Genomic DNA, 26,825 nt, shown 5'->3' with positions numbered 1-26,825 from the left:
TAAAACTGCTCCGAAAGCGTATTTGTATTGTATGTGTACTAGTCTATAGTAATTTTCATAAGACTACCATATATTTTGATAGAGAAGTGCTGCTGGTTTGCATTCGTGCACATGTTTCATGTAATCGAACGCTTTATTCTCAACATTCCGGCACAAATAAATCATATATAACTGCGAATATAATCTCAGATAACGTTGATTTCTTTCATGGAACCATTGCAAGATTCAAATGTTCTAAAAAGCGTGCGACCAACTAATTATTAACTTGTCTGTTTTCACGCCATCTCAATTTATACCATGGAACTATCATAGAATTTTAAATGTCCTGTAAAACGCGCGATCAATTATTTGCTTGTTTGTCACCGTGTCATCTCAATTTATCATAACTTAAGCTTTATATCTGTCTTATCTGCGAACGAAGGAGCACCATTTCATACTGTTTCTTGTAAAAGGTTATTTCCCGGGAAAGATGTTACTATTATTAAATTTCAATTTTACATTTTTAACCGGACTTTAGAGCCCAAAAGCAAAACGGTACGTCGGTTTTGCCGCTTCTGTCCTAATTATTCCCGCGCACATACAAGTTCGACGTGAACTTCGGTAAAGTGCTCGTCACCAGCGCCACATATCGCTGCGAATCCGCCGGCGGACGAGAGCGCGAACGATCGGAAACACGCCCCGTGAGCTCGCGCGGAATTGTTGCCGGCGCATCCCACCGTGGCGGCGGCGCGTCGCCGTTGAAACGTGCGCGCGGCCCTCGCGAACTTGAGCGCTCGTTAAAAGTTACCGATGCGCTCCCGAAAGCGGATACGAAGTCCGATAACTCGATCTCGACGCGCAGCACGACGCCGCCGGCGGGCGGGCTAGATTGTCGTTTCTGATCGTGACACCCCGAGGGGTGCCTCCCTTGCGCACCCTGTTATTTGTTGACGGATACGCACGGCGCATTGTAACAGCGCCGGAAGATTCGACGTTACGCAACACGGGAATTGCGCGCGTTAATCGTTCGCAGTGTGCGATAATCGAACGTCATGTTCGTCGCGCGGCGTTCTATACGCGCCCGTCCGATTTATCCCGTCATCTGTCGAACCGAGGACATTAAAGAGAAAAGATAGGATATTACAAAGAGCACGGGAAAAAGATCAAAATAAAAAGAAGAGGAGGACCGCGCGTAGAGAGACACCGCGACGTAATCTCGACTCTCTCTCTCTCTCTCTCTCTCTCTCTCTCTCTCTCTCTCTCTCTTTCTACGAAAAGAAGATATTAATACGTCTCGCGAATATACGACGTTGTAATACGCCTTTATATCGCGTTTCCTATCTGCAGATGCATAATTTCATGAGGGAGGAAGAGAAAGAGAGAGAGAGAGAAAGAGAGAGAGAGATCGTTGAATCTTCCAGATTACAAGCTTCGATTATTCTCTCTGAGCTAAGCGTGAGATTAACATTATCCTCGCGAGGCAAAGCAACGAATAAATTATCCCCGTGATACTTAATATTAAATATTTCTTATTTAATAATGTTGTACGCTTTTTTCCTATCCCCCCCCCCTTTCTGTTCCTCTCTTATTATGTAACGGAATTAAATAGTTACAGTCTAATAACAGTGCGCACAGCGAACAACGTCCAACACGGACACGCACAGAAGACATAGAGACGCGCAGAGATCGTTCGTCTTGCGCTCAGCTACGGGGTCTGCAACTATCTCGTCAGAATCATTCGAGTTACGCGGAGGCTAATTGCTGACAAGGCAAAATGAATAGCTCGAAAGCTGTTCGGTGCAATTTATAACCATCCGGCGCTAGTCCGCAGCCCGCTCGTTGGCCATTCTATGGTGCATTGCGGTGCAATATACACGGACGGTGCAAAGAACGTGGAGTACAGCCCTTACGCGCTCGCAATCCTTCTGTCCCGCCTGAATTATACCCGCATTTAACCTATTATGCGACTGGTATTAAGCGGAACAGCGTTCCGTCGTTGTTTTTCGAGAAGGAAACTCGCGGGGCGGGGCGGGACGGGCGAGACGGGATTTCGCGCGCACAAAGCCGGGAGGTGGCGCGTTTAATTAGTGTAAAGTGCGTCACGTTGTTAAAAATGAATACCTCGAAGGATTATAAGGATAAAGGAGCGCGAAGGGGCGGGTGAGCAGGTGGGTGGGTGTGTGGATACATCATTAACGCGTATTACTCGCGCGCCACACCGTCAGGTCGCGTAAGAAAGTAACGAGTGAAATATTGACGAGTCGCGCGCTCGAGAAGTCGCGAAATCGATTCGGTGGATTAGATTAGATTCGCGGCTTCCAGGATCAACGCGTCGCGAACAACTTTCACCCGAGTTTTCCTTCCTCCTCCTCCTCCACTTCCTGCCCTCCCTCTCTCGGGCCCTCGTACTCCGATAATCGTTGTACATCGTCGTACAAATGAGCGTTAACGAGAGTAAGAACGAGAGAACGATTAAAGTAATGAAACCGTGTTTCCGATCGATCGACGGCCGCGGAGCTGTTGCAGCTATCCTATAAGAAGATTACTTAACGTTTCCCCCCGCACGAAGCATCGTGTCGCGCGGGTAAATTTATACATCAAACACAAATTAAATCGGAAACGCACGTTTCCGTGAGTTCTGGAATTAGCGTTCTGGAATGAGTAATCATCAGGTAACCAAGTTTGCCGACGGTGAAATGAAAATTCCCGAAATGGATTCACGAGAATAAATCTAAATTAGTGAAAACAAATGAAGGAGATTACAGTTGTCAAGTTCCGAAGAAAATCTGTTTTTTTCTCCCCATTTTTCCGCGGACTTCTTCGGTTTCTGTCTGAAGGGTTCCACAAAAAAAAGGATTAGCTGTCCATACAGAGGAAATATTGTAGATAGAGTCGCTAGAAAAATTTGTGATGCTGGAATATTTGCTGGAATTATCATCGAAAATATTATGTGTGTTGTAATCATCTATTAAAATATTATGTGTGTTGTAATCATCTATTAAACATTAAACATAAAAGATTACAACGTACATAGTAATTTTGACATTAATTCCGATATATTCCAGCATTACTTTTGTAATGATTTTTACTCCAATATTCTCTCCATGTATGATACAATTAAAATTTAGTTCCTAGATCAAATTACCTTCTAGTTTTAAGCCGTGAGAGCTAAACACTAAGTACAGGGACGAAGAAAATGAGCTAAACTAACTAAACTTCAATTGTATTATACTCACAACTAATTTGCACCTATAAGAGGATAGTTTTTAGCCGTGGGAATTGATTTCTTTTTTTCCTTGGGAGCAAAAATTCGTACGGGAAAATTCACGTGTTGTTCGAGTAAAACTCTCCGCATTTACTTTTTTTTTCATAAAGAAGATAAGCAACCGAAAAAATCCGCGGAAAAACTGGGAAAAAACGGATTTTATCCGTAACTTCGAAAACTATGAAAGAGATCACCATCAAACCGCAAACAATCCTATTCTCTAGAGCGTGTTTTCAATATCAATACACAATCGAGACGCGAAAGCCGAGCTCCCCTAATAAAACATCGAAAGGGACAGAATTCCTTGTAAGAAATAAACCGCGCCAAGCTTTACCGCATCAGCCCCCTAAAGCTTCTCGTAGACGCTTCTTCCGCAGGGTGAGCACCGGCTGTAGCAGCGACGTCGACGACGATGGAGCGACCCTTTTAATTCCGTGTCGGAATCACGCCGAAGGAGACCGCCGCGTATCTTTAGTAGCCAGTGCATATTTCATAGACGTGCCGTGTGTGCGCATAATTTTCGAGCCGCCGCTCTCACACCCATCTCTGGGCGCGCCTCTCGCCACCCCGTCGTACCGACCGTCCGTCCGTCCGTCCGTCCGCCCGTTCGCTGACGGACGCTCCTTCTCTCTTTCTCCTCGGAGCTCGGGCTGTGGAAGCCGCTGCGAACGGCTGAGAGAGTTGATTAATCTCTACAATATTTAAGAAGCGCGTACCGAGGTCGAGCAAAAAGCCTTCCGCCCGTGCTTTACGAGGATAGCTTCGCCCGTGCAAATCCCCTCGGCTAATCTGCTGTTTGCATCGATGTACCACCCGCACGTTCTCTCTCTATCTCTCTCTCTCTTTCGTTTCAACACGGTCTTTCGTTGCCCTTCTTCTTGCCCCCTTCGTGGCGACACCGTGGGCTTTTAATAGGTTTCGTGGCGAGGTCCAGAGACGAAAGACACACCGGCTGGAAATTCGATTTCTCGGGAGAGAGGGAGAGAGAGAGAGAGAGAGAACATACATTTATTGCGTCCTGGCACAAGTCCCCTAAAGCGCATGATCATGAATACATTTTTTAAATTAATAATAGTATGATAGCATACATACTTTGCATAGTTTTAAAAAGAGGGAGAAAATAATTATATCTAAAACTTGAGAAAGAGAGAGGAAGAGAAGCTTAGCCGAGAAAATTAATACGGTATTATAGGGCATAATAATCGAAGGTCGACGCGCGGAAACAAGGGAGAGCCCGCTCTATCGAGCCGCGTACGCATCGGCGATCGATACGATAGATCGAATTTGCATTAATCATGAAGAATGCGCGCGGAGAGCGAACAAAAAAGATTAGCGTTTTAAAGCTGTATCCGCGGTGACCGCGGATAACCGCGATAAGCGCGCGAGCGGGGATTAAATTCAAACGAAACGTGGAACCTCGGGACGCGGCAGAGAGGACGGAGGAAGGATGGCCCGTCGCGGAAAATACACGCGGAATTGCGGCGCCGACGCGCTCTCTTTCTCTCTCTCGCGTGCGCGGATCTCATTCGCGTGACGCGCATTCCCACGCGTGCTCAGCGAGATCGTCGATCGAGCGGATCGATCTGTTTTTAAGCGTCATTCGCGACTTCTATCAGATTTAAATGAAAGTCCGAAAGCCCTTAAGCCAATCAGCGGCCAATCCGCCGCGAGTGTAAGCTCGCTCGCGCGCGCTTTCAATAAGTTCGCGCGTGTGATGTGCGCCGACACACGCCGCTGCGACCGTTCGTCGACATTTGGTCGACCAGCCGGCTGTTTACGCGGCGCAGATTGCCAGATAGAATTGTACGCGGGAGCGCGGCAATTGCGTTACATAGTTTATCGCACCTCGCGTTAACTCGCCACGTGGCCGCCGGGGGATTTCAACGCGGTGCCGTGCTATCCCGCTCGCTCGCTCGCTCGCTCGTTCGCTCACTCATTTACTCACTCACGGGCGCTCATAACTCGCGCGTTTTAACAATTACCGGGGCTGAACGTGCGCGAATTCGTACGGATACCGGCGAGGTGTACTTCGTTATGACGCGGCGTCGTCGTCGTTTCTCTCGCGCGCGAGGAATCGCGAAAACGGATAATTGCGTTACCAGTTATCACACCGCCGCTCGCCGCCGGCGCGGAGTTTATCGCTAACCCCGGCCGCGCTAACTCGCGGCGACCACGGCGAAGATTCCCCCACCGGCGCGTCGCACAACGCGTTCATACGCCCGATCGTCGAACTCGACTCAATGATCTTGCGATAATTTTGCCTTTGAACTTGCCTTTTTAATCGTGACCTCGAACAAGTATGAACCCGCGCTAGTCGCATCGTTGATAATAACGAGAACAGACGTGAGTTTCGAGCGTCAGTTGAAATGTAGTTTCATTTTTGTTTATTTTTGTTTACTTGTGACTTGAAACTACAAATTCTTCGATTACTGACGGAAAAATCAATTTTCGTGTCAGAAGTGTTAATATTGTTTACACAAATTATGGGCAGAACGAGTGACTTGACACCTCAGAGGATCGCAGAGGTAAAAGCGTTGTTCGATGCCGAAAATGATTCCAATCGAGTAAACATAAAATCAGCAGCTTTCCTGCTCCTCCTAACTTGCATTCTGTCAAAGAATCGAAGTGCGTCTAATAACATAGTCGGGGACTGTAAAATGTATCGGACAAGAATTTAAATTCAACAGTCACAATTTCATTTGCAAGAACCCAGTAGAAAAGCACGGAGACGAGCGATATCGGGGGGAGGGAGGGGGGTACATCTGACGTCAGCGTCAAACGCAATTTTCTCCGGTCCGAAACACGGGGGAAAAGATCGCGCGGAGGGAGTGGTCCGCGCCAAAGGATCCCGGATGTGCGCCCGTTGACTGCCAGAGAGAGAGCGAGCGATAATTGCATTGCTAATAGCGCGACGTGGGTTGGCGGTAGAAGGGTGGGTGGAGAACTTACACACAGTTTATCGCACTTTATTGCTTTACCATGAGCGCGTCGCGCACCCACCCTCCGGGCATTCTCCAGTGGCGCGTGTGTGTGCAGTTTGCGCGCTCGGGCCCGCTTAACGCTCGACGTGCAAAGACGATAACGACGTAGCACGCGCGCCGCGCGGCATAACGGCAGATATTAGATAAGCGCGCAAGCCCCGAGCTTTACGAGCTATCACTGCCCGCGCGATTTCTTTTCCCCGTCGCGCGCGTTTTTGCCTTCTCCTCCTCCTCCCCCTCTTCCACCACCGGGCTTGAACCCCCGGGACCGTCACACGTTGTTCCGCGAACGTCGGTGGCGCTCTGAATGTTCCCCTCCTCCCCCCTGCCGTTTCGTTGAGTAACAGGTAATAAAACCGCGCGAGGTCCTTTGAACATGATGATAATTAATTAGCCGCCCGTACGGACGGACGGACGATGGTGATTGAAAAATTCCACGTGTCGAGGATATCCGTCGCGAGGGCGCGAAGCCGCGCGAGCGCGCTTCGTTTTTCATTACGGTGCACCGTGTTCCGCGCAGCGCGCGAGGTGCGTCATGTACTAACTACCAATATGCACTTTAATTACGCACGCAATTACGCGCTGCTAAATTTCTTCTTTTCTTCCTTCCCTTCTTTTTAAATTTCTCCCGTTGATCATCAGCGGGGGACGTACCGCGCGAGTTTTCCGCACTCCGGTTAAATAATACATAATAATACATAAACTGATATACATTATTATACATTAATATACATAATACAATCAATACGTAAGTTAAATAATACATAATAATAAATGAAGGCTACTAATTCTCCGACCCGAGGCCGGTATTAACGTAAAGCCCGGAATACCGTCGCGCGTCCCGTCAGACGACAGCGTAATGCGATAGCGGCCGACGGAGATACGAAAAGGTCGCGTATTCGCGTGATGAGAAAAATTCCGCGGTAGGGGAAAAAATGTCCCACTAATCAATCGGATAAACGGGATAAATGGGACTGATAATAACGCTTTTAGCGTAAGCTGTTACAAAAATCTTACACTCACAACATTAATCACACGAGGACGGGACGAGAAAACAACCGGCGATCGACGACACGAAAGAAAGAGAGAGAGAGAGAGAGAGAAAGCATGCACGTGAACCGGCAATTATAGAATTTGCCGCACAAAATACCGCCACTGAAGGTTTATTTGTACATGTGACTTCGTCACGTGCACGCGCGGAAAAATATCACCGTACGAGATGTAGGCTTTATAATTCGAATCTCCATTTATATATCCGGAGCGGAGCCGGTAAACACAGCGACGGGGGCAAAAAGAGAGGGAGCGCGAACCGTCGACAACATAATCACTTTACGATTATCCGCATTAAATATTTATTTTCGCCGCGCATTTATTTATTTATTTATTTATTCAAAACCTATCCGGGGATTGGAAACATTTGAGTGCTGCATAATGCGACGCCGCCGTCGCCGCCGCCGAGGCTCCCGCTACGAGAAGGTTTATAAACTCGAGCAGCTGCGCACGGCTAAATAATACAGCCGCTTTTGTCGAACAACTAAATATCCGCACGGGATGTTTCGCCCTCCGCCAAATCTGCGTACGTATTTACGCGCGATCTCCGCGAACCGGAGCGAACTTTTCCATAAATCGGATTATCGGGAGGAACGCGCGAAATTGTGTTAAACCTATAAGACCCCGCGTAGAAAATTTCTTGGGATTTAATTCGGATCGCAGATTTCCCCAAAATAATGACGACGGGCTTCTCTAGCTGGGAAATCTCGACTTGACGGCGGGTTATGCTTGAAAGTGCAGAGATGTCTCAAATATACGATTCTAAGCGGGGAAATTTACACAGATCCTGTTGGGATCCACTCCCAACGTTTTTTCCAAAAATTCCTCCTGATTTCCATTTTATATTACGATTGAACAAAATATGCGAAACACTTTAAGTATTGCCCGAACACTTTTCTCTTACCAAAAATAAAAAATTCAATAAATAATCGCAAAATTAATTTGATATGGAACCTTCCTTTCTAACCTTCTTTCTCATGATTTTGTCAATGTTAATTTTACGACTATTTACTGATTGATTAGAATAAAAGGAAAAAGTTTAGTCAATTTTACAAGTGCGCTGAATCGATCACAAATATTATTTTCAATTTTTCCACGTGAAAGATAGAACTTTTCCCTACAATTTATTTTCGAAAGAAACTCCCCTATAATTTCTCATTTCCGAGGTTATCAGAGGTTACAGAAGGAAACGAAAAATATATTTTTGATAAAAAATCTCTCCAATTTGATCATTCCCGACACACTTTCCGGACAGGCCGTGCGCGCACACGAGATCAACGGCGATACCTTTTATGCTTGTTCGTGTAATTGATACACCCCGAATCCTCTCAGATTCAGCAAACGTCCGTCGATACGTTACCGTGAACGCGAGACGTCGATGCGAGAGACTCATGGGACGTCGGTAGCCGCCTGACGTGGACGTGAAAGGGGCAGGGGGGATAAGAGAGGAAGAAACGTACGGCGAGAAGAGAACATCGTCGTCGTGTCAAAAATTACTTTCCGTCCTAAACTTCAGCTGCATTACAAATACGCCCGTTTCCCCTTGTAAAAGTACTTCAAAGTTTCGGCCGGCGTAGATAAGGGATCTCGGGACGTCGTAAGGGAAAACTCGTAGAATCGTTTTCTAAGTTCACACACACACACACACACACACACACACGAGAAGCGGACGGGGCGAATTCTCCGGACGCGTACGAAACAAATGTGTAATTCGGTGCAGGATGTTACTGCGTTACGAAGTTCCGCCGAGTGTTAAGTGTGTATCGCCCAAGTGCGCGTAACGCAAAACGTGTACGAGATCGGAGCGGCACGTATGGGAAGGAATACTTCAAATTCGCGCGGAATTCGTCCGGAATTCTTCGCGTCTGGGTAGATCGGCGTGCGACAACGGCAGCGTTAGCTTCGCCACGTGGCGAAAAATCATTTGCCGGCACAGCGAATTTTATCTCTGCCCTAATTACGAATAATTCGCTAATTTTATTGTGCCGATTAAATTCGATCGTTGTCGCGACGAATAGTTGCAGCGGCAACGATGATTTTCGCCACAACAGTAAAATTACTTTTCTCTGTGCGGCCTCGCACGAGATGTCGTTCGAGGTTACTTATTTCGGTGAAATGGCAACGGACTATAAAAAAAAAAGAAGAAAAGCCGCACTCCTAAAGAAGATTAGTTTTATATGAGATCGATCATCCGCTGTGACTGTTTCATCATCGAAGCGACCGGAATAGACGCGAAATGTCAGGAGAGCCGCGTATGAGATTGAGATCGGATATTCGCGTCACGACGGACCGATTAAAATTAGAAGAAGCACAGAATTCGACACGCACTTTTGTGGTGTCTGTTAATGGTTATCCCTTGCCCGTCCTCTCGTTTCCACATGAGTTTCGGGGGTGGGTAGCCGTCGGCTTTGCATATGAGGGTGATGTTCTGATGCTCCCGAACCGCCACGGTGCTCTCAGTGGAAAGAGAGTCCAGTATATTCGGTGGCACTGCAACACGAAAATAACTATAATTTCTTCCGGTATATATATATAGATTTCTCATTAATCGTGAGAGGGTGGAAAGATGCTCACCGACGACTTGAAGAAAGCCTACTTGGCTGATCATGGGATTGGTGTTTACTTGGCACATATAATAACCCCGGTCATCCTGTTGCACGCCGCTGATGTGAAGCAACCAGGTCTTCTGATTATCGTGCGACACGGAAAACCTGGGTATTTTCACGACCACGTGTTTGTGAATGGTGAGCAGCATTTGACGGCCGACGTGGATCCACGCCACCTGGAAACAGAAATAGAAATCGATATTTGATTCGCCGGGCGAATTATCGAGTGATTGTCGCGCTCGTTGTGCATATTCTTGTGAATAAAATATCACGCGTTCCCCCTTTTCGTTTGCTTCCACACACACACACACGCGCGCGCGCGCACGTGACACATTTGGGCATAAAATATTCTCGTCCACCTTAACGTCATGATAAAGATCACTTGATTTAAGGGAGAAGGGGTGCGAGAGAGAAAATACTCAAACGATCTGAAACATTACGAAACATTCGCCAGCTAAGTGTGCAGATTCGTGTTTAATTCCTCAAAAAATTCAAGACGCGGACGGCTGGCGGGGCGGAGTTGGAAAAGCCGTCGCGTTGAAAATTTCAACGTCCACACTTGATACAACCCCCCAAGCGGCGCGACTTCATAAAGCAGTCTGGAAACAGCCAGTCGGCCGTTTATCGCGTCTCTGCATTGAAAATTTCCACATTAGCACATTCGCGGAGTCGCGCTGTCTCGCCGCGAAACTCGCGTCTCCGATCCGCGTCAGCGAAAAATCCCATCTCGAGTTCGGATCCGACGCGGCTTCACCGCGAGGTTTTACGATCGACGTCTCGACGATTCCTCTCTTCGAGGACGACGACATCGGGCGTCGTCGGCGTCATCGTCCAAAAAATGCTCCACAAGTGGCAAGAGAAACGAGAGACGAGGAACGAGGGGCGAGAGAAAAGATCGCGCGGCCGCCACCGCGAGCGGACATTATTACGCTCGGTATTTTACGCTCCGCCGGGGTAACTCGCCTCTAACTAAGCTCATTCCACGACAAAGCTTATGCACTTTCAAGGATTTCTGGGTTAACCCGCTCTTCGCCCCAAACCCTCTCCCGCGTCGTCTGCTCCAGCCGGGGGCTCGCCCGGTAGCTCGCGGTGCCCGTTTTTTTCTCACTTTTTTCCCCGCTTTTAGCTCTCTCCTTTTCCCCGTTTTCCTTTTTTTAAGTACACTCCCAGGGAAGTAAGACAGCGACGGGTCCCATCCGGCTTGGTTGCTTTTATCCGACGCGGCTTCGCCCTCCCTCGTTTCCCGTCCAACCGCGAGACGCCGTTGAGCGTGCGATTTCGCGAAGCGAGGGGCGTCATTTCGCGAAGCGAGAGACGTGCGAGTTGCCGATCGCGCGATGTAATCGACGTGTCCTCCCTGAGGACCCTCGTTTGCCGTCCCCGTTGCGGTTCGACGGGTTGAACGTTTGGTTAGTAGTCGCGATTTGTCACATCGCCCCGCACCGTTTGCGCCACGGAGAAAAATAATTCGTAGATTTTATGCCGTCGCAGCTGTTAGTTATTATTATGTGGATAGCAAAATGATTTGTCAAAAGTACTAATAATACTAATCGCCACCTTTACGCTGGATTGTTTCGCCGAATCTACAAATTATACTATCTCTTTTCTAAAATATAAATAATTTTCGGGAATAATATCAAATTAATTATTTTATTTTACAATCTTTATCGGTAAACGTTGTGTTTTTAAAAAAGTAAATATTTGAAAAGTAACATTTTGATTATTAACAACATTAAAACTTTGTCAAAACTTAAAAATGTTCATCAGATGTAACCAAATATGCCACAAATGCAAACAAAGCGGATAATCAGGCGCATTCATATTTACAAATTATGCCATTTGACGTTCCATGGCCTTTATTACCCCTCTGCCCGCAATCACAGACCATCACGCAAGCTAATAAACCTCCCCTCTCTCTTAGTGTAACATAATTGTTGAAAGACCCCTTACTTAATGTGGGAAAACGCTATTTTGTCCTAACAGCAAATTAAGCTTGCCCTAAGGACAAACTTCACTCAACAAATTTTCTATCCTGGCAACAAAACTGTTTCTGCTCTAATTACGAGTAATCTGCTAGACTGGCTGTGCCAACTAAATGTCAGCGCTGTCGCGACGAATACGCCAGTGGCAACGATGGTTTCGCTGTAACAGCAAAATAATTTTTTCCGTGTGTCGTCGCCCGTGCGCGAAGCTTAGTCATGAGTTAAAGTTAAAATTACAATATTAGTATTTTATGAAAATATTGCTCACATATTCATATTAATCCGCGTGTTAAGTATTAACAAAACGACCCACGTGACCACCGCCCTTGTCGACTGTTCCCGACCAAGTCGATAAATTTGCAATTAATTTTCAGCGTAAGCGTCAATTTTTCTTCTTGCTCTTTTAATCGCCGGGTTTATATAAATTAAATAATTAAGGGAGAGAGAGAGAGAGAGAGAGAGAGAGAAAGAGATAGAGAGAACGTTTGCACGTTGGACGTTGGCGTTGTAACGTTCGCGATCTCGCACAATGATTCATTCGCCGGGTCTCTCGCTTTTACTGTTTCCTTTTAGATTCGTTACTGCTGCTTGGCAACATCTGGATCCGCGGAAATGGCGCCTCTTCCGCCTTTTTTTGCTCTCTCGCTTCTTTCCCCGGCGTATATACTTCCTCAAATTAAGCCAGAAACAGCCCGTTCGGACAGGGTAAATTGTATCATTTCTACCTTCTCTCTCTCTCTCTCTCTCTGCTCTCTCCTTCAAACCGTACAAAAAATTCCGGTTTTTATTCGAAACATTCCATATGCTCCATTTCGGCGCATTTCGCGGACAACAAAATATCGGATATAATGTTTCTAAATAAAAACGCATAAAGCATATCGTTCCTCCGATAACATTTGGACCTGATATTATATACTTCGTATTTTCCAAAAGGCGCTTTCTTTCTCTCTCTCTCTCTCTCTCTCTCTCTCTGTCGATTCACTTTACCGTTACTTCTTGGTAACCGAGATCCGCGCGAGTCAATTCGCGCAAAGAAAACACCGTAAATTCAAGCGCGATATTTGATACAGAACGTAATCAACTAATTGCAACAGAAGTCAGTTGCGCGATAGTTATTTACAGTGGTGGGAACTTCATAACGGAGAGTACAAACAGCGGCGTTATTACATTTGTCGGCCGGTAGCCTCGGTCGTGAGCCGCAACCGCGTTTCGACCTGCCGAAAATTTAATTCGAAACGCTGCTCAACGAGGACGAATTACGTTTAATCGACTTATCGCGCGGTACTAAATCCGACGAGACATTTACATTTGGGAAGAGCTGCCTTCCTCTACCCTCCCTTCCACTCACTCCCCGGTTTTACTCCTCCGAGCCTGAATTCTTTCCCCTCAGGTATTTCACCTAAGAACAACTCGGCGAGCAACTCCTTCCAGAATTGTTCTCCTACGTACCGCTTCTCCTTTTCGTCGGCGTTCGTCGGGTAAGCAAAAGTTTCAGGTACGGAAATCACAGTACATCCTGGGAAAGTTCTTTAAACAGTCAGACGCCACTGACGGCTCTCCTAACGAAGAGCCGAGAAGATGGATGGTGGCGGATCTGAAGCTCTTGTCTGCCAACAGGATTTGCCGGTTCCCGAGGATCTCTGAACTCGTCAGATTTCGCCTCGGCTCGCTCATGTAATTCCGAGATTCACCGCGCGCGCGCGTACGAAGATGCAGTCGTCTCGACTTTTCGACAGATTTTCTTCCCTGCGCCTTCGCGTACGCGAAGAACAAAAAAAAGAAGAGCGCGGCCAGTGTCAGGATCACAGCCTGGATCCCCGTCCCGATCCTCCCGAGGATCTTTTTGCGACCGCTTTCTTCCTCGAGAGTCGAAATTTCGCTCCCACATTTGGTTCACTTAGTTCTGCATTAAAGCTGCGATCCGATTCATGCTTACAGCGCCGCAATCACTCCATCTTTCTTTGACATGCGATTAACCGGATCGGAGTCTAAATTTTCAAGCGGGGTAAACGGGAATAACTTTCCATTTTGTAGCATGAAAGGGATAGAAGCATAATAGAACACCTGATGGAAACCCAATGATACCTAAATGATGAATAAAGAAATGCCAAATAAATACCTAGATTAAGGTATAGACTAAGTGGACTTAATGTAGAACTAAAATTTCGAGTCGACTCGTTAGCGTCCGTTTATCTACAAATCGAGAGTTCCTTCGTCCTTCCTCCTCCTCCCCTTCGTCCACTGTCGCTTTCCCGCGACACGTCGAGATTAACTTGACCATCGTATAATACCGCGCGAACTTGCGAGATTAATAAGTTTCATATTACGTACATCTCTCGGGGCAATTTTCGCGACGGTTTATAAGCGAGCTTCGCCGAGGTGGAGCGGCGCTCTCTCTCTCTCTCTCTCTCGCCGAGGAAAGTTGCCTCCCGACGACGAGGATCTCTCCGCCGGAAAAGTCAGCATGGCGCGATACGAGAAACTTTCGTAGTCACGCACCGCGGATGGCTCCTAAGTTCTAACGAAGAGGAAAGAAGTCGCGCACGTGCGGGAAGATGAGTGCTCTCTTATATAAACGCGTTCGCTGGAATCTTGAAAATTAAATAGGCGACGCGATAAAAGCGACGACGACGGCGACGGCGTCGGCGAATGTGGCGGCGACGACGGCGACAACAATGGCGGGTGCGCGATAATACGATCTGTACGTGTAAATCGGCAGTTAATATCCGTACTTTGCGCGTGCGACTGTATCTGCAAGTTCGATGTAGAACTAAAATTCCGACTCGCGAATAACGTCGATTCGATTCGCGCGAAATGGCGCGGCGATTAGCGATTGATCGAAATAATATATAACGACATTGATACGGGCGACATTTTTATCGCTTCTGTCCGGACGATATCGGATTCCCGATATATAGGATAGCTGTCTGCTAATTTCTTACTTTAATTACCCGGCGGAATTAATTAATTTCTTGACCGAGCTGTGAAATCCGATATGCACTCGCGCGTGCAATAACGACTCTCTCTCTCTCTCTCTCTCTCTCTCTCTGTATACCGCTGTATACGTGTTACGATGGGATTGTTAGGATTATCGAGAAAAAAAGGAAAAAAAATGTTCGCCCGTTCTGAAATTCGTCGCTTCTAGAGAGGCGGATAAATGCGAGCCTCAAAGCTGCACGCGCGTCGTGTCGTCGCAATAGCGTAGCGCGCGATTAAAATTAATAATAATAATAATTCCGGCAAATTCAATCCTCCACGTTTTAAGTACGGAAAAATGTGGCTTATACGTCAATTATCGCGCGTCTGCATCGGCGCGGACGAACACGGCGGATCAATTTAGCGTGCCGGTAAAATCCGTACTCGTCGAAATTATATCGGTCTCTTTCTTTCCCTCTTTCTCTCTCTCTCTAGGCCGCCCAGTAGAGTAAGAACGCTTGAAAAGGAATATTTCCTCGCAGTACGTGGCTACAGTATTATATCAGTCTTAAACGGTCTCAAGAAGGGAACTCCCGCCGGTTGCAAGCTCGATTGAAAACCCTGGCAGTGGTTCAAAGCCAGTCTCGACTCTGTGATGGGTGGCTCCGCCAGTACAAACCGCTACTTTCTATCGGACTTAAAATACTACCGCGTGCTAGATATCCCGTCGCGATGATAAGTTGCAGCGCTCGCGCGCGCGTCAGTTTTTTCCCAATTACAATTCACGATAACCGAAACCAACTATGGAATATTTGCACACTTGCTTCCTTCATACCAGGAGAATATTTCAAAAGTTGTATGTAATAATAAAGTCAGATTCGCGCGAAATAATAAAGTCAGATTCGCGTGAAATGGAATTTACGATCGTAACGTAGGATCCTCTTTCGTCAGGTTGTAAAGAACAATATTCGAGGTTGTGCGCGGCAAATACGCGCGGTAAAATATGCGTGCGTGTGTATTCGTGCGTGTGCGTGTGTACAAAAGTATTGAGAAACGATCGTTTAATTGTAACAAATCTAGTGACCGTGACGGGTTAAACCGGTATATACACGTGCGATATGGAAATCTAGTTTTTTACAATTACAACACTACGCATGATTTATCTAACTACCGTGCAAAGATAGAGAGATTCTGTTTGCACATATCGGTATCTATTGACAGTACGATGGATGATTCAATGCAATCTAGATTCACGCGTTCATCGGCCGCCCCGATCACTTTTATGCTTAACCTCGCGCCCTCCCGGCCCCTCCTCCCCCGTTCCGGAGAGAGTGAGTTTTATACGGGGATTTTTCGGCGATCGATTGACAGGCCGAAAGCCGATAAGAGGATACGTGATAATTAAAATATAGAAACGGTAACCGGCAATACCTCGAATACCGTGAAATGATTTCAGCCCGCCGCCGAATGCAATCTGTTCTCTCTCTCGCGATATCGATCGCGCGCTCTCCTCTCTATTTACGCATATAAATCCATATTTATGTATTATTTCTCTAGCCAATAACGGATTTCCAAGTCAAAACCGAAGGTAAACCACGGCCGGAATAATTCATGACGGCAAAAACTTAATGCGGCAACAATTTTAAAATATCAATCGCTGTATCCGCACGAGGAAAAAGGAAGGAAGACTCGCGGCGATGGTTTCGATTTCGAACCATGTTACAGCGAGGTGATCGGAGCGTATGATTAATCGACGGAAGAATGTTGTACGGGTATTTTTTGACAAGTAGTTTCAAAGAGCTAAGCACTTTCTCTTATATGTGTGTCACCCGACAAGAATATATATATATATATATATATATATATATATATATATATGATTGCAGATAAGACATGTTGTTATCAAACACTGTTACATAAACTCAAGGAGAACGTAACAAGGCGATAAACGTCGACAAGTAAAAACGTATTGCACTTTATTTTAAATTGTAATTATAGTTGCTTGTAATTCTAATTATATACAATGTGTCCGATAATTTTCTTGGTGTTCGTTGTAAAACAGGTAAAACTGAACAGAAAGGTTATGCACTATCTTGCAAAATTCGCAATAGCGGATGAAGAATCAATTAATTTGTGTGTTAAAAACAAAAAAGATATTTCTTAATGTAAAAAACAGTATATTTGAAACTTAATATTTCACTCAATTTTAATATTCAATTTTAATATTCACTCAATTATATTGACCACGTATATTATATTATCACGTATATTATATCCGCCAAACATATGCGATCGATATAATTGCCAACGTTCGCTTATATCGTGTGAAGCCGGATTTGCTCGTGAATGCGCAGTCAAGTTCTTTTGGATCTGTTAACCCTTTCGCTTCGAGCGCCGCTTATAAGCGGCGCGCACAATATGTCTTGTGCGTACGAGCGCCGCTTATAAGCGGCGGCCGCGCGATGTGTCGTCTGCAGTAAGAATGACAAAAGATCCGACTCACGATACGAGTGTAAAGAGTGTGATGTTGGTTTATGCGTAGATCCGTGCTTCAGAATTTATCATACTAACTTATACTACTAATCACTTTATATTAATATATTAACTTGTTTGCGGACAATAATTAATTAAAATTTAAATCTTACTAGTAACTTTTAAGTTGTAAATATTTTCATACCAAAAATGTAAATAATAATCATTATATAGTAACAAAGATTGTTTTATTTAGCAAAATTGTTACTTAAGACCTAGGAAAACGTATATAAAGCAACAACGCATATTGTGCGTATTCGCGGCGCGCGCGCCCGTATAGAGACAGTACTTCGGCGGACTGGACATCCGAAGCGAAAGGGTTAAAGTACTATGCAAAGTATATCATAAGCATAAAAGCTCGGTAGGATCTGGTAAAACTTATGACCCTTTAAATGCTTGTAAATTTCGAGAAAAATCGCCCAACTTTAGAAGGCATTTAGAGAAAAAAACAAAGCCGCCTATAAATTTATAACTATCTCATTACTTAGATCTATAAATAAGGTATCTTCACTGCGGCAGTTAGCTTGGCCGAACTTTTTCGAGTCCATCAAGTAGGTCTGCAATCGCAGTCATAACGTGACCAGGGATATTTAATGTGGCGTTATTCATGTTTATGAGTTTTCTACACGGAAACGGAAATAATTACGGCATAACGGAGTTCACCATTATATAGACCGAACATTAAACTACTTAAATATGTCAAGAGTTTATCATAATCCTAAAGTTGGTAAATTAGGGTTTTAAGCACAGATTTGGGCGTTTCGCCTCACTGTGCAGCGTGTCCAATCGCGTTAAGTCACTCGTGCCTGGCACTTTCGGGAGTTTCCGGAAAGTACCCGGCAGAATCCTCGTGGAAAATGGCTTTCGGCGAAATTTTCTGACATTTACAGGCATATCTCCGCTGTGTCGTCGCGCTACATTCGAAAGAATCGCTCTTTGATGCGAGCTACTGTAGCGTTACGTGACAAGTAGCATAACGGCTCCGCGCGTGGAAACCAGCGCGGCTCGGTGTTTATCGTATATATTCGATATACGACACCGCGAGAATACCCTATTGACTTTAACGTTCACTTGCCGCGTCCTCCGTCGTAAAAGAAACCCGTTATCCGCTATTATACGAAAGCCGACGACATCGCGGGAGGTAAAGTCGGATCAAATCGCCGGTGGCCTTCCGCGGTGGCGCGCAGTGGAACACGTAGAAAACGCGTCGTTACGGCAACATGTCGGGCGCTCAATGTCCGCTTGTCCGCCGGTTCGATTTCAATGGCTCGACTCGCGCCGCGGAAATTAACACGGAACACATCGGTCTCGGAAGCGCGCGCGAAATCAACGCCATCGAAATTTCACGAGCGAGCGAGCGAGCGCCGCGAGTTTCGGCGCGCGTGCTGCGATTCGCGAGATACTTGACGAAGAAGTGGAATAGAACGCGGGAAAGAACGGTGGGATAATATCCGGGAGGAGAGGTGTGTTTCGCGTGGATTTCAGTCGTCGCCTTCCGCTCGTCTCGTGTCTTTCGCGCGAGACAACCAAGGTGTATCGGGTGCGCAAATTAATTCGGTGCCTTTCTTCGTGAAATTTCAAGTTTATTTACGAAATATCCCGCGCAGCGAGGAGTCGTAAATTTCCGGCTGATGAGGTAGAATTCCACGCTCGCGCGTTTTACGAGGTAATAGATGCGAAATATCGCATTGGAAAATTATGAGCGCGGTGTGTGGTGGTGATTCGTACGTTGGCTCTCGCTCACTCCGAGGAAGAACACGAGCAGCCCCCTCCCCCGGCACAGCGGGGGCTTTACTCGCGCGCGCGCGCGCGCGCTTCGAAGCACAGCCCGAAACAGCCCGAAATTTCCCGCGCGACGATCCATCGATCATTAAAGTTTTCATTCTTCTCCCAGTGCAAACGATCTCGAATACTAACGGCTTTCGGTAAAGCCTTACCCGGGCGCGGCCGGTGTACTGCTAATTAACCACTAATTAACGCCGATGCCCTGCTTCGAAATTTCTTCCCGAAGTAATTTCGCAGGAAAATTCGCAGGCTCATAAACGATACGCGGTTGGCCCCGTTCAAGTGCTATTACGGTAGTTGAGCAGAGCTACATGTGCGACGATAGCCGCAGGGCAAAATTCAAAAGTGCAGAGGGGTTGCGCTCTCGGGGAGCGAGACTGGAAAAGAAAAAAGGAAAGAGGAGGGGAAGGGAGGAGGCGGGGGCGAGGAAAGTGCGGAGAGAGAGAAGCGACGTAATGAGGGCCAAAGAAAAAGAAGAAGGGAGGAAAGAGACGGATAGAACGGAGGTAGAGGAAGGAGAGAGCGGAGAAAGGGAGAAAGATGAAAGCTATTCCGCGCGCGGACGAGAGAGAGAGAGAGAGAACGAGGACATGGTTCGGCGAAGAGACGCGCGGAAAAAGGCAAACCGAGAAAGAACGGCCCGGGGAAACATAACAGGAGGGGTAGCTCGCGTGGGAGTGGAGTAGAACAACGGAATTAGAGCGAGTTACGCCGGACTCGTGTAGCTACGACGATGATGCGCCATTGAGAGCCGGCGAACGCTGTGTCCGTTTTAATCAACTTTGCAAAAATATTCCAGCGCGTCGCCGCGACAGCCATTAGGCTGAGTCTGATTTCCCAGATGGTCGGTCTTGCGTACATCTCTCGTATACGCCCTAATGTCCCTCTAATCAGCAACAGCTGACTCGGTCGCAACTCGACGACGAGGACGACAACGATGACGGAGCGTCGTCGTAGTTGCCTCCACCCGAGACGAAATCTTGATCATATGTAAAATCTTTAATTAATCTACAATATAATATATGAGCTAAAATAGCAAAATAGATTCACACATATATAATTTCAATTCTAATGATATAATATAACCTCTACTTTGGCTCTGAAAATATCTTAAATTTGTTTTCGCTGTTTTAGCGTTTAAAGTAGATTGTTGAAAGCATTAAAATTCGATCTGTCGGAAGTATAGATTCAAAAGAGAAGTTAAGAAGTGTCAATATCGTCCAAGTAGTAGTTTTAGATTAACCCATGATTTCCGATAAAACGGGACGGCTGCAGGATCACTTTCGCGCTATTTAAACGCTAGCAGTTTTAAATACCAATCTCCGCGTCTCCCGTTTCCGCAATCCTCGGCTTCGATCGCGAAACGTTCCTGCGTCCGCCTTTCCGCCTTTCTCTCCTCTCTCGCGGGATTCAATTTTTCACCGGAACGCGACTTCCCCCGCCGCCCGAGGGGGAGAGTCCTCGCGCGCAAATTCAACGTAAACATACATTTGCTTTTAATCTCCGAGTGCTTCCTCGGCCGTAATTGTCTCGTTAAATAGCTGAGGCAGCCGCGGAATGAGATAATAACGTTCCGCAAATGTAATTGTTCATTAAGTGAAACGCTCCCCTTTCACGCACTGTAAAAATTACAGTTCCGGCGTAGTCCGCGGCGGAACGACGCCTCGCCGTGACGCGCTGAAAGTGTTGAAATCAAGAGACAAGCGCGCGCTCGCTCCCTCACGTTCAACCGGCATTTTATTTTATACCACCACGTCGTCGGGCACGCACCCGTACATTAGCGCTTTGCGCTTATTCGAAGCGATTTTTCGACCGGCGCAATTCATCTCGCGGAAAGGGTCAAAGAGGCAACTTCCCTCCCTCGGGGACGAGAAGGTCTTCCCGGCATAATTAAATCCGGGGAAATTCGCGAAGTCCTACGGTTTCTTCGCGTTTCGACGAGGCGCGCAGAGAGAGAGAGAGAGAGCAGAAAAGGAGAAACTTTGGCACCCTGCAGATGAAATTTTCTGGCGTTTTGATCAAAGAGCTCGGCCGAGGACTGCAACGCGGTGCGCTCTCGAAATGTCGACTCTAACGAGACTCTCGCAGTGGTGCTACGTGTTTTGAATCCGAAGAAAAAACGATTGCGCATCCTCACCGTCGGCCACGGCGCCGTGTAAACTCTCTAAGGTGGTTCAGAGCCGTAGAAAATTAGATTACTTCTTTCTCCCATTCCTCCCCCTCCTCCCTCCCGCCCGGACCGTCTATACTCGTCGGACGCAAGAGGGAGGGGGAAGAAGGGAAGAATAAGAGCAGCTGTACACCGCCGAGTGGGTGAAATGTGTGTCTCGTCGCTGACGAATATTCACCGGGAGCGATAAATGCATCGCACCGTTTGCCGACGGCCGACGTTGCGGACAATTCTTAATAATCATTAAAGCGCACAATCAACGCGCGCGCGCGCGCTCGCGCCCAGCGCGAATCGTGGAACACATGATGTAATAAATTACCGACGGCACATATATTACACCGTAATGCCGCACATACATATCACGATGATATTACGCAAAATGAAATAATATGCTGCAATTTATTTGTTCAATTTGTGGAAATGCGAATCGCGTAAAATAATGAGCCGTTGCGCGCACGCCGGGCGAATAAACACGACGCGCGCCCGGATAAATCGCGACGTATCTCGCTTTTAATTCGGGGGATTAAGCGAAAATTCGCGGATGTGTAATTCAAAGCGCGGGTAGGCTTTATTTAAGGCGCGCGTGGAAAGCCTCTCCGCGTCCCGCGGGTTCGACGGTCTGAAAACGACCGGCCGAGGAGACGATTCACGAGCCACCGGGCTCAAGCCAAATACCTTTACAGCCGGTTGAAACAACAACGAACGGTGAGGGCGCGATCGAGGCCCGCGCTCTCTCGCTATCTCGTGAAATCGAGCCGCCATCGTCGTTGCGCGTACATTCCTGCCAAAGCCGGAATGGAAACTATTTCGCGCACAGCTCGAAGAAGGGAATACCCGTTCTCGCACAATGGTCTATTTTCGCGGTCGTTAAAGAGGCGGAAAATCCTCAAGCTGCTCTCGAGCGCTTCGGCGAGCGAGAGAAAGGGAGAGAGAGGAAGAGATAGGCGCGAGCGACGAGCGATATCTCGATAAATTATCGACAAGCCGGAAGCATCGGATCGCGACAGGAGGGGAGGAAAAAAAATTACTGTTTTATTCAATATCACGTAAGAAGCAGGACGAGTCGCGGGTGACGCTTATTGGGCCGAGGAGTCGCGCGATCGGAAAACGTTCGCTTACAGGCAGCGGGTATCACTTTAATGGCATTCTTAATAGTCGTAGGAAAGTTCCGAAGTTGATGCAATCTCAATTTCCCGGTTTCCTGCGTCTGATATATCAGTGATTTTCCAGGCTCTGCGTTATCGTGCGGAAAGTTCGCCGAGTCATGCCGGTCGGTCTCGCCTTAATAACCGCCTTCTTCTTGCCCGCTCGCGCGGACTCGTGCGAAGCCAGAACGGAGCGGTAACTCTGCCCAAGATGTTCCACGATTGATCGGCGTTCTCGACGTGTCATGCAAAATCGCGGCTTGCTGTTGCGATTTTTCCAATTGGAATTACAGGGCCGTGAAGAGCCAAACACGGCTGACGTAGCGCTATGATAAACGATATGCCGTTGAGAAAAAATTCTTAGGAGCAGTAACGCTTTTTGCTAGCGAACTTAACACTACCAAAGCGAAATGACCGTTTGTAATTTGTAATTTTTCTCTTGTAAAACTTACCCCAATTTCTAATGGCTGTCAAAAGTTTGAATAACGATCGCCATTATGATAGGATTGACCAGGTTCTAGAGTTCACGTTTCACGTTGGACGGCGGATAACAAATTATTTTCCCCTTATCTCATTATCCATTGGTCACACCGGGCATCGATCTCGTCGAAGCTGTTCGTTTTCCACAAGTAGAGCAAGCTCGCATCGAGAAAACTCGGAAGAGGTCCCGACGTTTTCCTCAATAAAATATCGCCCTAGATTCACGCGAGCCGCAAACATCCCGCACGAAAGAAAGGTCGTACGAATTTGGGTCCTCGGAGGTCAACGGACTTTATATATCAAGAGATTACTTCACTACGGTGCGTTCTCGATCGGCCGGCGGTCCCGTTCGCTGCTCAGGACTGCCGGTGCGAGACCTAATCGCGTGCCTGGCGCAATTTTCCGACTAACGGAATAAACACGCCTGTCCGAGTATGAATATGGCTCTCGAGTAATTGTATTCACGCGGAAGATAGAGGGGGATAGAGGAAGCATACGTAAAAGTGGAGGGATCGAGTGCAATTTCAAATGCGTCGCTTTTCGCTAAATTAATCGGCCAGCGTGTTGTCCAATCTGCGCTCTGTCGTCTTTCTCTCGTGAGAGAGTGAAATTGTCCGACGCACCGCTACCGCCTGAGGACGATGGCTTCGAAGTATCAAAGTAGACTCCAAATGGAATTTTCAGGTCGGAGGTAGGCTCGAAATTTCGATTCGGGGGGTATTAATATTTTTAAAATATTTGCCAAATCGCACGATAAAACTTGGTTTAGCGAACACGCTGAAGCTGTTAAAGCATGTATACGCGATACAAACACGGGGGGAAAAAAAATCAGTTTCAGTAGCTAAACTAGTTGCAGCATATGGACGCCTAAAACTTTAGCGGCGTAAGCAATTTTAATTGCTGCGGCACGTTTGCTGCTGTAACACGAGAGTTTGTTATTGCAGTAATTAAAATTGCTTACGCTGCTGAAGTTTCAGGTGTCCATACGTTACAACTAATTTAACTATTGCAGCTAATCTTCCTTTTTCCGTGAAAAACAATTCCGGAAGTGAATATTATACCGAGTATCACGAATAGTATCGGTGGACAAAGGCCGACAGAGTCCCCTGATGAGTGAACATTATTCTAAACGGAATTATAATGAAGTTCAAGGATTCCCCCGATTTTTCATTCACCCCGCCCGCGCGCGTACGTATATCCGTCTCGCTCGGAAAACTACATCGCTCGTTACGCTTGCCGATACGTTTGTTCGTGTGTAACGTTGATCGCCTGCAGGCGGCGATGTAGAGTCGCATCCAACTCCCTGACGGGACAACTGATGCGTTTCCAATACGGTTGCCTAACAGCGGTCTTCACTGCCATCGGAACGAACTCGCGCAGCGTGGCAGATAGCGATTACGTGCTTTTTTCCCCTCCCTTCTCCCGGAGAACTTTCGCGAAGATCGGCCGATTCCGATCGGTGGCGGAGCCCTTCCGGTTTTCGCGGGCTCGAAATGAGAAATTAATCACGGCCAATGCTCGAGTCGAAATTTTAACGCTATCTTTGTCGACCTATTTTAACGCTAAAACAGAGAAAACGGCTGAAACAGGAAAGATTCAAGACATCATCAGGGTGAAAGTAGAGGTTATATTATATTATTATAATTGAAATTGAACCTATTTTACTGGCTCAGCTCCTACTATGTTGTAGAATTAACACAGGGCCAAAATTTCGGCTCGGCCGCTCATATCCCCGCTCGTTCACCCCGGCGTCGTTGCGAACGCGTCGCACTTATCACTACCGGCGATAATTGCGGTCTTTCTTGAAAAAGTTGCGCGGCAAGCGGAGTTTCTTCTTGTCCGCGACTTTGCGCGTCACGATGCGTTCTCCAGCTCCACGAGGGAACGAAAGCAGGCGCGATGTGAGTGTGTGATGTGAGTGTGTGCACGACTCCCGTGCAGTCATTACATATTGCGCACACGCGTCGACGTAATAACGTAATATTATCTGGTCTCGCGCGCGAGTAAAATAAATTAAGACGAAGAAATATATTGCGCGCGATGTAACGTGGAAAATTAGCGGCCTCTGGCAAATGCAAAAAGCGGAACTTCGTAAAGAGAGCCTTCGCGAGAACGGCTTTCTCGCTCGCTCGCTGGCGCGCACGCGTTCTGGAACACGCTCTTCGTAATCCGGTTAACGAATAATTGAGGGAACTCTGTTTAGCGAAGGACGAGGCTAGTTCCGACCGCCGGCCGGGGAAAACACGTTCGCCGGCAGCAAACGAAGATGAAAATTACAGGGATCGGAGGAACCGGTGGCCCGCGTTACTGAAGGAAGACAGACGCTTCGTTTATATATAGATATATATATATATCTCGCGATCGCGGAAGCAGCGTTTACGCGCTCAGTTGTCCCGCGAGTTCCCCTCTCAGCGAAAGAGCGTTTCTCACCTTGTAGGACCCGAGGTTCTCGATCACGCAGGGCAGGCTCACGTCCCTTCCCAGCGCCACCGTGACGTTCGGTATCGGCTCGGCGAATATCGGCGGATCCGAGAGCGCTGCAACACACAATAAAAAACAACCGGATGAGACGAGGTGGATGTGTGAGCGCGTTTCACCTACCGGCCCCACTTTCCGTCCCGCTTCCATTCCGTCCGTTCGTTCGCTCCACATCTGTCCGGTAACCAGCGGTACTCTGGCGGATAGAAGTGGAGAGAATCGGACCGAATCGCGCAATTAACTTCGACCGATGTTTATGGAAGCGTACTTATATAATAGTTTAATCCGGAGAACGTAATTCCTATTGTCGACACCAATATCTCTCTCTCTCTCTCTCTCCCTCTGCCCCTCCCTCTTTCTCTGTCTCTGCCGTTAATTCAAAACAAATTTAGTGCAAAATTCGATGTCGCACGCGCTCACGCCATCGCGGATAATGCGAGTCCGCGGAATAATTCGAAAGCGCGATATAATTAACGATCGTCGTGCCGGCGTAAACACAGTGGCGCGATTAACTCGTCGGCATTTTAGGATATAAAGAAAGAAAAAAGCGCGAAATTGACGGCGTCGATAAAGCGATAATCACCGGCTGATCAATTCCTGGTGGGCCGCGGGGAGAGAGAGAGAGAGAGAGAGAGAGGAGGAGGCAATTGGCCCTTGCGTCGGCTCGTGAATTTTTCATCTTCGAACGACCGAACTGTCCCGCCGAATTGCGGTCAACGATAAACGAGGACCGTTCGAAGATAAATGAGCGAAAAACGATTATTCGGCGGCGGGTGAAGCGAGGTCGCCCGCCATTGTGTCACATCGCGTATGAAACCCGCGAAATCGAGTCGATACCTCGGCGGATTTNTCCCCCCCCCCCCCCCCCCCCGACTCGCACGCTACGTTCGTTCCCGTGTTGTGTCGCGCGCAAAGTGAAATTCAGCGTTTGAGGAGGTTGTAAAGTGAAATAAGTCCAATTAAGAAGTCGACGAAATTTATTATATATTGCGCACACGAGAAAACATGATAAGCTAGTTGCTGAATTGTAATATACGGTCAAGTCGAAATTTCAGTTCTACCATTAAGTCTATTTAGGTCTTCATTAAGTCTTCAAAAGTCTTCTTTTGTAATCCCTTTGATGCTACAAATGGGAAGTTATTTCCGTTTTCTCTACTGACTGGACTCGAGGGTTTAGAACTAAGCAGACTTAATGTAGGACTGAAATTTCTTGATATATTCATCGTTAGTACCGTGTGATATGTGTACCACTCGGGACGAGAAAGTTAATTACCTGGCCCGACTCGGCACAACACGACGCGACACGCCATCCTTCTTTATTCCATCGGGGGTTTGTTTATTTAATCTCGCGCTTCTCGTTTCACAGAGAGAATGCTTATTAGCATCGGGTGCTAGTAATGGACGGATTAATTATTTGCACTCGGACAAATCGATTTCTCGGTGGCGGGGGGGGGGG

General features: G+C 47.1%; 2 protein-coding genes across 2 annotated transcripts in view; one reads left to right on the top strand and one right to left on the bottom strand.

Moving 5' to 3' along the window:
* The window catches only part of LOC106741075 (alpha-(1,3)-fucosyltransferase C-like), a 68,661-nt gene that overhangs the window by 19,029 nt on the left and 22,807 nt on the right, over positions 1-26,825 (top strand). The gene's annotated exons all lie outside the window — the stretch shown is intronic.
* The window catches only part of LOC106741003 (lachesin-like), a 110,149-nt gene that overhangs the window by 71,319 nt on the left and 12,005 nt on the right, over positions 1-26,825 (bottom strand). Inside the window, exons 2-4 of the mRNA XM_014612555.1 lie at positions 25,322-25,428; positions 9,850-10,057; positions 9,604-9,765 (exon numbers count right to left, since the gene is read on the bottom strand). Of these exons, the coding sequence (XP_014468041.1) occupies positions 9,604-9,765; positions 9,850-10,057; positions 25,322-25,428 (477 nt within the window). The remainder of the gene's footprint in view (positions 1-9,603; positions 9,766-9,849; positions 10,058-25,321; positions 25,429-26,825) is intronic.

This window comes from Dinoponera quadriceps, unplaced genomic scaffold, assembly GCF_001313825.1.
Source record: "Dinoponera quadriceps isolate SergipeBrazil2010 unplaced genomic scaffold, ASM131382v1 scaffold367, whole genome shotgun sequence".
NCBI classification, from domain to species: domain Eukaryota; kingdom Metazoa; phylum Arthropoda; class Insecta; order Hymenoptera; family Formicidae; genus Dinoponera; species Dinoponera quadriceps.
The sequence above is the reverse complement of the archived record's forward strand: the minus strand, read 5'-3'. Positions and strand labels throughout refer to the sequence as shown.